The sequence below is a fragment of the Sinohyriopsis cumingii genome, chromosome 7, assembly GCF_028554795.1.
Source record: "Sinohyriopsis cumingii isolate HCF-2022 chromosome 7, ASM2855479v2, whole genome shotgun sequence".
Classification (NCBI taxonomy): domain Eukaryota; kingdom Metazoa; phylum Mollusca; class Bivalvia; order Unionida; family Unionidae; genus Sinohyriopsis; species Sinohyriopsis cumingii.
Genome location: NC_142967.1, coordinates 88793125 through 88805745, shown reverse-complemented (window position 1 = coordinate 88805745; position 12621 = coordinate 88793125). Strand labels below are relative to the sequence as shown.

Here is a 12621-nt window from a genome sequence, read left to right as displayed (position 1 = left end):
AGAAAAAAATGCCTTTGTCTTTTGTTTAGCTATAAGAATGTTGGATTGATGCTCTTTCATTTCTTACTATCCCTCTCATGAACGTTGCGGCTCGAAAACCGTGTGGGGGATGTTTTCCTTCACGTCCGCGCTTTAACTTTAAGAACCGGGTTGTTCCCAGTCTAGCCATCCATTGTCGACTCATCCTCCTAAGAAGATGTGCTCCAAACTAGCTAAGCTCAACGAAGCCTACGTGAATCTGCATAGGGTCAGACACAGTCTGATACCGAAACCAGAAGAAATAGAGAATGTGAGAATGTTAAAAATCACTGAAGACCTGATAGAAGAGCTCTTCAGAGAAGAAATGAACAGGGAGAAAGAAGAATGGACAGAGAAGTACAGACTTCAGAGACAGCAGCAACAGCAGCAACAACAACAGCAGCAGCAGCAACAACCTGAAGCTGACAGAGGCTTTGTCGATTGTCGTATCGACACCAAAGAATTCTTCTTCTCTTTCCGAAGAAGCAGACCTATTGCCAGAAAGTCTATCCTCAGAGGACATCGCATTCTTAGAAACTAAAAAAGAATGCCATAGCAAAAAAAACAAAAAAACAGCCCTTTTCAGGGCTATCCAATACTCTAGAAAAGAAATAACTATTAATTTGCCAATGTGTAGGTAGAGTAGTGTGAAAATAAACATTAACTCTTTTTTAAAAAAAACTGTAAGGGTATGTGTTAGTGTATAGGATTGTGAGTTTGTGTGTTTGTAAGTGATAAAGTAGGATGGTGTGGATAGTAGATTAAAATTATGTCTTTTTTGGTGTTTGAGGTGTATATTTGGGGTTAGATTGGATTGCTTTGCTTATGTGGATAGTCTATTGAAGTGATTTATAAAAAATTTTAAAATAGTAATGGGTAGCATAAAAAAAGTGAGTGAGTGTTTCTTTTAGGTCCGCGCGTTGTTGTTGTTTTTTTGGTCATGATCTAGGTAAGATGAATTTTATGTTTTTAGGGGATGTTTTCCATCACGTACGCGCTTTCAGTATAAATTGAAACTCGCTGGGCAGTCAAGCTACCCTTGTTGATTGATCAACACAAGAATGAATAGCAGAATAGTGAAACTGTTAGAACTCCAGATGCACCTGGAATATGCCAGGCGCATAGTAAACGAACTATCAGCGGAGGCTATAGTAGAAGAAGCAAGAGTAAAGAAGGAAGAGGAGGAGAGAAGAGAGAGGGAAGAAGAGGAAAAGAAAAGAGAAGAGAGGATGTCGTTCAATATTCCCGAGACAGAGGATTGGGGTGTTGAAGCGAATCATCCTCCCTCTGCGCTTCCCAGAAGAAAGGTGAAAGAAGACTGGGGAAGAAGATGCGTGTGTGGCGCCAGGCCAGGACGGTGCAACCATTAGATAGGTGCATCAGGAGTTCAAAAAACAGCCCTTTTCAGGGCTACCCAATACTCTAGAAAAGAAATAACGATCAATTTGCCAATGTGTATAGGTAGAGTAGTGTGTATATAAACACTAACTCTTTTTTAAGATAGTGTGAGGGTATGAGTTAGTGTGTTTGTGTGTTTGTGTTTGTAAGAGCTCAGGTATGTTTGTGTGAATAGTAGATTATGGGTTTCTTAGCGTATGTGAAGAGTATAGTTAGGGTTTTATTATATGAAATGAGAAAGTAGGGGGATGTTTTCCTTCACGTTCGCGCGATGTTTGGTCATCATCTAGGTAAGATCCATTTTATGTTTTAGGGGGATGTTTTCCTTCACGTACGCGCTTTTCGTATAAGAACCCACAGTATTCATCGTTCAAACCATTCTGCAAAGAATACAAAGAAGATGGCGTCAAACCAAATGGACAAGATGCAAACCTTGCAAGACGTGTTAGACAACTTAGGAATAATGGAACAGATGCTAATAAGACTGGTTGAAGACCATTATTCCTATAGTCCCCATCGTGTAAAGATGGAAATTAACAATTTAAGAAAAGCAAAGGACAAGATTAGTGGTGTAATGAAGGAAATCAAGGAGGAGAAGGAGGATGAAGAGGAAAAGATAAGAATAAGAACATGGAACGAAAAAATTGAAAAAGAAGAGGAAAATGAGAAGAGGAAGAAAGAAGAAGAGGAGGAAGAGAAGAAAGAAGAGAAGGAGAAAAAAAAGAAGAGAAAGAGTGTTGGAGATAAAATAAGAAGTTGGTGGAGGAAAAGAAGAAATTAGAAGAAGAAGAAGAAAACCCAAAGGCCCTTTTCAGGGCCAGCCATATATCTCGAAAAGAGATAGTCTTTGAATTGCCTAAATTTAAATTTAAATTTTAAAAATTTTTTTTTTTTTAAATTTTAAAAAAAAAAATCCCATGTTAAATTCCCCTTGTCCGTAGAGTGACCCACGATTTATTCCCATGTTAAATTCCCCTTGTCCGTAAAGTGACCCACGATTTATTCCCATGTTAAATCCCCTTGTCCGTAAAGTGCCCCACGATTTTTCTCCATGTTAATTTTCCCTTGTCCGTAAAGTGCCCCAAGGGTGTTTTTAATGCTAATTCCCATTGTCCGTAAAGTGCCCCCATTCACTACTATTATCTCTACTTTATCATTTCCTCTGCTTGACCCTATGTTCACATGTCTGTCAGACTGTTATCCTAGTGGGTCCTAATTAAAATTCACTCATGCCCCCAAACATAGCTTATCCTATCCTTCGCAGGCTTCACTCATGCCCCCAAACAGAGCTTATCCTATCCTTCGCAGGCTTCACTCATGCCCCCAAACAGAGCTTATCCTATCCTTCGCAGGCTTCACTCATGCCCCCAAACATAGCTTATCCTATCCTTTGCAGGCTTCACTCATGCCCCCAAACATAGCTTATCCTGTCCTTAGCAGGCTTCACTCATGCCCCCAAAGAGAGCTTATCCTATCCTTCGCAGGCTTCACTCATGCCCCCAAACAGAGCTTATCCTATCCTTAGCAGGCTTCACTCATGCCCCCAAAGAGAGCTTATCCTGTCCTTAGCAGGCTTCACTCATGCCCCCAAAGAGAGCTTATCCTATCCTTTGCAGGCTTCACTCATGCCCCCAAAGAGAGCTTATCCTATCCTTCGCAGGCTTCACTCATGCCCCCAAACAGAGCTTATCCTATCCTTCGCAGGCTTCACTCATGCCCCCAAACATAGCTTATCCTATCCTTAGCAGGCTTCACTCATGCCCTCAAACATAGCTTATCCTATCCTTCACAGGCTTCACTCATGCCCCAAAAAGAGCTTATCCTATCCTTTGCAGGCAGCAATTTTTTGTGAGCCTAGCTCATACATCAGTTTCAATAGTTATGTGTCACACCGACCACAACAAAATATGCTGCGGCAAAACATCTACTAAATTTAGCACCATTACAGTGGTAAACAATATTCCTGTGCTATGTATCAATATGTATCGTGATATTATAACTCTATGGGCTAAAACTTAGTAACAGAGAAGACTGAAAATCAACAAGTTTTGTAAAATTAACAAATAATGTATTTTCCTACAATAGAAAGTGAATTATTGACACATAGTGATAATACACATACACATGTAAATAATAATAATAATAATAATAATAATAATAATAATAATAATAATAATATAACTTTATTTATAGAGGGTGACTCATTAGTCAAGGACTAATCTTCCTTGAGGCCCTCCTAAGGAGAGTATAACAACGCACATTATATGAAAGATAACAATAATTTCTGTTTATAATAGGGCATATGCTTATCAAAATAGTGAAGTTTTACTCCTGATAAAACGTCATACATGGAAGTACATGTGCTTGACTTAAAGCCAGCTTGCTAAAATATCCTACAAGTTCCATGATTGTAATTTGACACTACCTAAAGTTACACATGATCCAAACATTTTGCTTAAAAAGTTCTGAGAATACAGGACCAATTATTATCCAAGCAAAAGTCTTGCTATGTTCTTGTTGTGTTTATGGGGCTGCAGTTACAATTCCTGATTTGCAGTTTTTCCATTAATAATTTTTTGTGAGCTGTTGTTCCTTTTAATCTTTGTAGTAATTAAAAAGTCAAGAAAATCTGAAAACAACTATTAAGAGAAAAATGTTTTGCCCCAGCAAATCTTATAATTTTGATATTAATCAAGTTTATGGAAATTTCTTAGAAATTGTCAAAGAATGGCTCTTTTTGTAACTTATGTGCAATACTGATTCACAAATGTTGAAATAAATAAGTAATATTCTGATTTAGTGATGTCACGAAAATTCACCCATTAACTCATTCGGCCCCAGAGGTTTTTGTCGTTTTTGCCTGAAATGTGCGTATGAATGAGATTTAGTTTGCTATTTCTGAATACATCGTAATACAGCAGTTTTCAAGAGATTATCCATGAGAATAATGCCTAGTTGTATTAGAAACATCAATTTCCATTGGTTATTTTGCTTGCACATGAGCAGAAGGATAAAAGTTGGAGTTCTTTTTTTTTTTTTTTTTTTTTTTTTTTTTTTTTTTTTTTTTTTTGCTTAATAGACCCATCATTTTTGTATGGAGACTGCAATTTATTCCAAATGCCTACCTTATCCTAGTTTTTTGCAAACATTCACCTGTCTGTGTGCAATTAAGACTGGTATGCCTTAGATCTGAGGCCAAAAGGTCTAAAATCCAGACACAAAATCGCATTCCGATCTCGAGCGAATTTTGGGTGGAAAAAGACCGGGTCCAAAAAATGAGCTTTTTCTAACTATATTTTGTAGTGCAACTAGAACTTCTAGATTATTTGATATCATTTTAGAGCTATATCTGTCTGCTTTTTTTTAATACCACCCACGTTGGTCTATCTTAAATGGCCTTGATGCTGCAGGGCTTTGAAGTAGGGTACAGCCTCATCATGCCTATAGACGGGATCGGGGCCGAATCGGTTAATCTGGTCACTTTTAATGGATGATGGCAAGAAATATAGGCATAATGGAAAACTTAGGGCCTTATGACAAGTACCTCCCTGGCAAGGAAGGCATGGTGGTACCACCCTATGAATCATTTACAATCAGCAATTAAATAAATTCTAAAGCTGTGCTACTTTTTTAAAAATTTTAAATATGTCATAAAATGTATCATAATATTATGGTCATTATTAAAAAATTTATTTCATTAATTCATAAATTCCTAGCTCAACATAGCTGGGAACTTATTTAAATTTTTATTGAAGATGGTGACAGATGGCAATTGAATCAAAGCACATTGGATTTAAAGAGACTTTCATATAACAAGTTGCATAGATAGGTACAGCATAAATTGTTTTGGATTGGCTATCATGTCTGTGCATGGGCAAATGGATAAAATTTGGATGGGTAAGGGGCTCCTATTGGACCCATGATTTTCACCTGCACTGTGAAGATTGACAGATTGATTTAGTAACTGACTAACAAACTAAACAACTAGCCATTTAACTAACTAGTTGACTGACTAACTGAATAATTAGCACGCTAGATACCCCAATAATGAAAATCACCTTCACCAAAATGTCAGAGATCTGGATAGTTGAATTTTGACATAATTTTACTTACGAGGCTTTTACTTTAAAGATTATGACAAATGATTGATGTTAATCTAGGATGAAGTAAAAATGAAGAATCAAATATATTTTCATGCTATCTATTGCTTAGGGTTTAGCTTGTGTCCGAACAACGTAGTACTATGTATGTTTCTGAGAAAAAAAGAAATTGTACACACATTTTATTCATGTGATTTCAGCACCCTGTGACCCTTCGATGTCGTGAACGGAACCAAGTTGGCCATACTAACAGATGGCGCTTGCCAGAATCACTGGGGAGTGACCTGCTGGGCAGTTCACAGGCCATCCGATCAATTTCCACGCCCTATAACGAGACCATGGTACACATCATGACAGGTAGGTGATTAAGAACCAGAGAATTTGTTTTTATGCCCCTGAGTCTAATTTGTTTTTATATAAGCCCAAGTATTTATGTTTTCAATTTGTGTATGGGTGTGTCATTTATCAACTTTTGTTCAAGTTTGGGTGTGTCATTTAACAACTCGTGTTCAAGTTTTTTTTCTCAGCGCTTCTATCTCAGTAATCCCTTACAAGTTTCACTTTATCTTCGGAATATAAGATCATCAAATCTCTAAGTGTCAGTCTTGTCTTTGGATGAAACCATAGGGTCAGATATTCAGGGACATATTTGGCTTTCTGACTATTAGCCAGCCTCTGGGGAAATTATCATTGGCTCATCCAGTTGGCCTATACATTTTTAAACATCTTTTCAACGATTTTTATTTTTGCTGTTGCGTAGTGTTTAACATTCTATTTTTCCATTTTAGTTAGATCAAAGATAATGAGAGGGTTGCATATACAAGTTGAATAGTTTGGTTACAATGTTCCTCCCCTAACAGTATTGCCTATTCACTTTATATTTGGACATATAACATGGTCCTTGTCTTGCATCCCTTTCCAGGTTCTGCAGAAAGGTCAAGTCCATGGGCTTAAGAATTATATTGGGGACATATTTGTAAAAGTTTTAGGTAAAAGTTTCTTTTCATTGCATCTAGTTTTGTAACCCATACTTAGTTCCTACCTATCTGAAGTATAACATAATCATTACACACTCACTTCTTTCCTATCTGAAGTATAACATAATCATTACACACTCAGTTCCTACCTATCTGAAGTATAACATAATCATTACACACTCACTTCTTTCCTATCTGAAGTATAACATAATCATTACACACTCAGTTCCTTCCTATCTGAAGTATAACATAATGATTACATACTCAGTTCCTTCCTATCTGAAGTATAACATAATCATTACACACTCACTTCCTTCCTATCTGAAGTATAACATAATCATTACACACTCACTTCCTTCCTATCTGAAGTATAACATAATCATTACACACTCACTTTCTTCCTATCTGAAGTATAACATAATCATTACACACTCACTTCCTTCCTATCTGAAGTATAACATAATCATTCCTTTTTGTCAGTCCTGTCCATGGTTAGGACCATGGGTTGTAGAATTCATTTGGTCATATTTTGGATTAAAGCAACCCCTTTCACATTTCATATTTGGAATATAAAATCGTCCTATCCTCTCAGTGGCGCTGTTCCTGTTATTATAAATGCTCAATATCAGTGACCCCAATGGGTCTATGTCCAATCAGTGACCCCAATGGGTCTGTGTCCAATCAGTGACCCCAATGGTCTATGTCCAGTAAGTGACCCCAATGGTCTATGTCCAGTCAGTGACCCCAATGGGTCTATGTCCAATCAGTGACCCCAGTGGGTCTATGTCCAATCAGTAACCCCAATGGTCTATGTCCAATCAGTGACCCCAATGGGTCTATGTCCAATCAGTGACCCTAATGGTCTATGTCCAGTAAGTGACCCCAATGGGTCTATGTCCAATCAGTGACCCCAATGGTCTATGTCCAGTAGGTGACCCCAATGGTCTATGTCCAGTAAGTGACCCCAATGGTCTATGTCCAGTAAGTGACCCCATTGGGTCTATGTCCAGTCAGTGACCCCAATGGGTCTATGTCCATTCAGTGACCCCAATGGGTCTATGTCCAATCAGTGACCCCAATGGTCTATGTCCAATCAGTGACCCCAATGGTCTATGTCCAGTAGGTGACCCCAATGGTCTATGTCCAGTAAGTGACCCCAGTGGTCTATGTCCAGTAAGTGACCCCAATGGGTCTATGTCCAATCAGTGACCCCAATGGTCTATGTCCAGTCAGTGACCCCAATGGGTATATGTCCAATCAGTGACATCAATGGGTCTATGTCCAATCAGTGATCAGAATGAGTCTATGTCCAATCAGTGACCACAATGGGTCTATGACCAATTGGACTGTGGACCAGTTGATAATTATTATTAAGGCTGGGTATCAGAAAAAAATTGTACCATGGTATACCATAGTATTTCAGAACATACTGTGATACCATAGTATGTTTGTTGCTGTTGTTTTTGTGGGGTTTGATGCCATTTTCAGCACATGATAGGCTATCCATGGCAGCCAGTATTAATGGTGGAGGAAGAACCCGGAAAACCCCCGGGAAGAACCACTGACCCACAAGAAGCTACTGGCAAGCTTTCTCACATACCCACATTGGTCGAATCCTATACTCAAACCAATGCAGACAGAGGTGAGATGGCAGCGATCCGTAATGGAGAGCACGTTAGACCACTCAGCCACTCGGGGACCTGGTATGTTTGTTATTAGCTGTATACATTGTAATCTAATTTTTTTAACTAAAGTGGGATTATTACATTCACAGAGGGGCCACATGAGGCTGAGTGGTCTAAAGTGCTTGCCTTTACCAATCACTGCCATCTCACCTCTGTCTGCATGGGTTCAAGTCTCAGGCTTGGCCAATGTGGGTATGTGAGAAAGCTTGCCAATATCTTCCTGTGGGTCATTGGTCTTTACCAGATTTTCCCAGGTCCTTTTTCTGCCAGTTATACTGGCTGCCATGTATAGCCTATAATGCACTGAAAAATGGGATTAAACCCAAAACAACAACAACAACACTGTTGCGAATAGCATGTGTAAAATATTGTGCAGATTTTAGAGTGGTGGTTGATAAAAATAGGAAGTGCTGACATATACAATTTACCAACTACATTATTGATGTGATAGATAGGGAAACTCTGAGTAGGATGTCAACACCCAGGCAAGATATTTTTATAAGGGAGAGCAAGTAAACATCCTGTAAACATACAACACTCAGCGATTTTGCAAAAGTTGCACTTGGCCCAAATATCATTTACATCATCCCATTTGGCCACCCATGACTAAATACATCACACATGTCAAACATGTGATTAAAGGATTATACATATGTATTATATTTATAATATTTGAACTTAATTTTTGACAATTACAGCTGTTTTGTAATAAAGAATAATTTTTTTAATCATTATGCCTTGAAAAATGAAAATATATTGTTAATATAAATAAGTTCATTACAAGATTTCTCTGGAATTTCCATTCATCCTTTACTGACAGAAACTACCAATGTACCAGTTAAGTGAAAATGTATTGTGGTACATGACTGGTAATACCACACACCTCTAGTTGTTATGCAGGTATTTTGCTTGTTTGTCTGGGTCAGCACTGACTGAACTCTTGACATATGACATGGTACAAATATTCATTATACTGTAATCTTTCTGTTTCTTCAGAGTGACTCAGAAGTAAAGGTAAAATCTGAAATGTTTAAACTTTAAGCCTTAAAGAAGCTGACATAATAAAGAGAAGTTAATGCACAGTTGATAGGTCGATTCAGTCTACATTTTGAATTTAGGATTATCACATACTTATCTGTCAAGCTTGTATCATTCATGCTGATGGGTAATGACTGGAGATGATGCTATTTTGGTCCGTAACTTATATTTCAATACTTCTTTATCCAGTTTAGAATGTATTAAAACAACACATAGCTCCCTTACATCCTTTAGTATTCCTGTCTTTGGTTCATATTTTGGGTCAAGGGGAGGGGGTGTCATAAGGTTGGTTCATATTTTGGGTCAAGGGGAGGGGGGTCATAGGGTTATGTCATTTGATACATTATTAGCTCATCATGGGTAGTGATGTTATTGTGTTTCTGACAACACATTTCATAATAAAATAAATGCTGTAATGTCTTGTCCTGAAAAGGTGTATTGATATAGGTTTGTCACTAAAGTACTTCATGCAATATATAGTTGGTGCAAATGTTAAGGTACCAATCTGAACTTCTAATGTGACTGCTACAGTGGCCATTTTGAAAATCTTGTTTAGGTTACTCCTTGTGAACGGATGGTCATATCCAGTATAATATTACAACAATGATGATCTAGTCTCTGACAGAGATGCCATGATGGCCATTTTGAAATCTTTTTTCTGAGTAGAGGGTGACATTTGTTTTTCGTTATAACAATATGTAGTTGATCCTTAACCTGACCACCAACATGAAAACCACACCAGCCATCTTATCCTTAATCTGACCTACAACATGAAAATCATACCAGCCATCTTATCCTTAATCTGACCTCCAACATGAAAACCACACCAGCCATCTTATCCTTAATCTGACCTCCAACATGAAAATCATACCAGCTGTCTTATCCTTAATCTGACCTCCAACATGAAAACCACACCAGCCATCTTATAATTATTTTTTTGGTGACATTAAAATATGCTTTTCACTTGTTAAGTATATTTAATTTGTATTGTGTGGGTATTTTTGTACTTACAGTTAGAGATTGTAAGGGCCTAACTGAATAGTGACATATTTTGTAAACAACATAATGCATAGATAATATTTGTCTATCATTTTAGGTTATGCATTAAGATATTTATAAATTGTAAACATATTTACTTCAGTTTGAGTTGTAGATACAGCCTTGATTCTGTCCTTAGAAGGTTCCAGAAATGAATATTGGTAGTTTGGTGTTAATTTTCCATTATAGTGACAAAGTTTTTTAAAAAAATAATAATTCCAACATAAGTCAAGTGGAGAGGCATATACAGTTGTTTACTTCAGGATTACTCATTCTTACCTTAACATCTGAAGTGGAGTCAGTCTTATTACTGTGTTCAGTTTTTTTTATGGGAAAAGGGTTTATTTATTTAAATTATTCACTGGAATCATCAGTACTTCTTGGACTTTATCACCATTTGGATTATATCATTGTGATATATCAAGACTGTTAACACATCACCACACACACACACACACACACACACATATATATATATATATATATATATATATATATATATATATATATATATATATATAATGTGTGTTCTCTTATTTGAATTATGCCTTCTATTTCCCAGTATTCATATTTGCATTTAAAATTCAATTTAAGCAATACTTTATTATCAGGTAGAAAATTTTCTGAGTTATTTTGGCTGTATCACTCAAAAAGAGAGTAATAAAAACCACATTGTAACACATTTCAACTAAGTAACCATATTACAGTATTGTAATTGCAAGTTAGTAAAAATGCTTAATGAACTATCCTTAATCAATTTTTATTTATTTTTATACCTTCTAAAAGTTCACAATAATAGCACTTTCAAAGATTTCTAAACCTGTTTGAAATAACCCCTGTACTATGTACCTGAGGGCAAATGCACACGTGTATTCAGATCATGCTGTTTATCTTCATTTCTTTGTTGCGGATAAAACATTACCGTAACTTTTGGGGCGCCGAGTGGCCGAGTGGTCTAAAGCGCTCTCCGTTACGGATCACTGCCATCTCACCTCTGTCTGCGTGGGTTCGAGTCTCGGATTCAGCCAATGTGGGTATGTGAGAAAGCTTGCCAGTAGCTTCTCGTGGGTTGGTAGTTTTTTCTGGGGTTTTCCCGGGTTCTTCCACCACCATTAATACTGGCCGCCATGTATAGCCTATCTTGTGCTGAAAAATGGCATTAAACCCCACAACAACAACAACAACAACAACCGTAACTATTCATACATAACACGCTAAAATGCATAAAATTACAGACATGGCTCCTTTATCCCCATTGTTTCCAACTGAATCAACACAGAGGTGAGTGCATCTATTTTTTGAAGGAGGGTTTTTTTGTAATGTAATCACTCACTTTATATAGCTTCGTTACAACAGTCCATTGATAGGATTGCAAACTTATGGTTTATTTATTTGCCTATGTACTTGTAATAAGTTTTGGCATTGGCTAAATAGTATCTGTTTCGCTGCTTTTTTCCTAAATTTTCACAAATACAAGTCAGAAAACAAATTTGACCTTACAACGCTTCTTGTGAATACCACAACATAGCTTTCTCTGACCTACATAATTGCATTTTAAAGTTAAATCTTAAATAACATAATACTTAGGCTTTGCTTTCTATGATTTGTATATTTTTCTGAATATATTTGCCCAATGATTTACGAAAACAGTCTAATAATCTGGTAGGCCAACTTCCCAGACATAGCGATGTCTGCTATTATTTCCCCTTTACTGATTCACTTAAATTTCAAAATTATTTTATGACAAAATAGTCTGCAAGAGGCAGTTAAAATATCCACATCACTGATTCTGGTCTTAAAACACAAATTGCCATTTATATACTATCGTTAAATTTTCAAAACACAAGTTTGTATGTTTTTATCGTCAAAGGATAATATGCAGAAATCGAGCCATGATAGTTGCTAACTTACTTGGGGAAAGGGTTAATGGTCAGTCAGCTATCAAAACACATGCCTGTGAATGTGCAAGAGTTTGTTTGTCAGCTTAATTGATATCCAAACAAGGCCTAGCTACTGATGGCTTGATGAATATATTTTGCTACAACACAACACTAGAATTAACCTGGATTAGGCCAGGGGGCATCTAAAAAAGTATTTTCAGTCAACCTACCTCTAAAAATATCACAGGACGAAGTCGCTTTTGCTTTCCTAACAGAAGAAGGCGAAGTTTACATTGCTTAGGCAGCTTAGTCGCCCACTTCGCCTGGTAGCGTGATCCCTTGTACCCATGATACACTCACAGGCATGCAGAAAACTGTCTGACTTGTACCCATGATACACTCACAGGCGTGTAGAAAACTGTCTGACTTGTACCCATGATACACTCACAGGCATGCAGAAAACTGTCTGACTTGTACCAGTGATACA

The 12621-nt window shown here is 37.2% G+C and overlaps 1 protein-coding gene across 3 annotated transcripts in view; it reads left to right on the top strand.

Annotated features, from left to right (window-relative positions):
* Window positions 1–12621, top strand: part of LOC149795676 (BTB/POZ domain-containing protein 16-like) — a 263165-nt gene that overhangs the window by 39026 nt on the left and 211518 nt on the right. For all 3 annotated transcript variants that reach the window (XM_089965525.1, XM_089965523.1, XM_089965524.1), the window contains exon 3: window positions 5717–5873. In XM_089965525.1, coding sequence (XP_089821651.1) covers window positions 5717–5873 — 157 coding nt within the window. The remainder of the gene's footprint in view (window positions 1–5716; window positions 5874–12621) is intronic.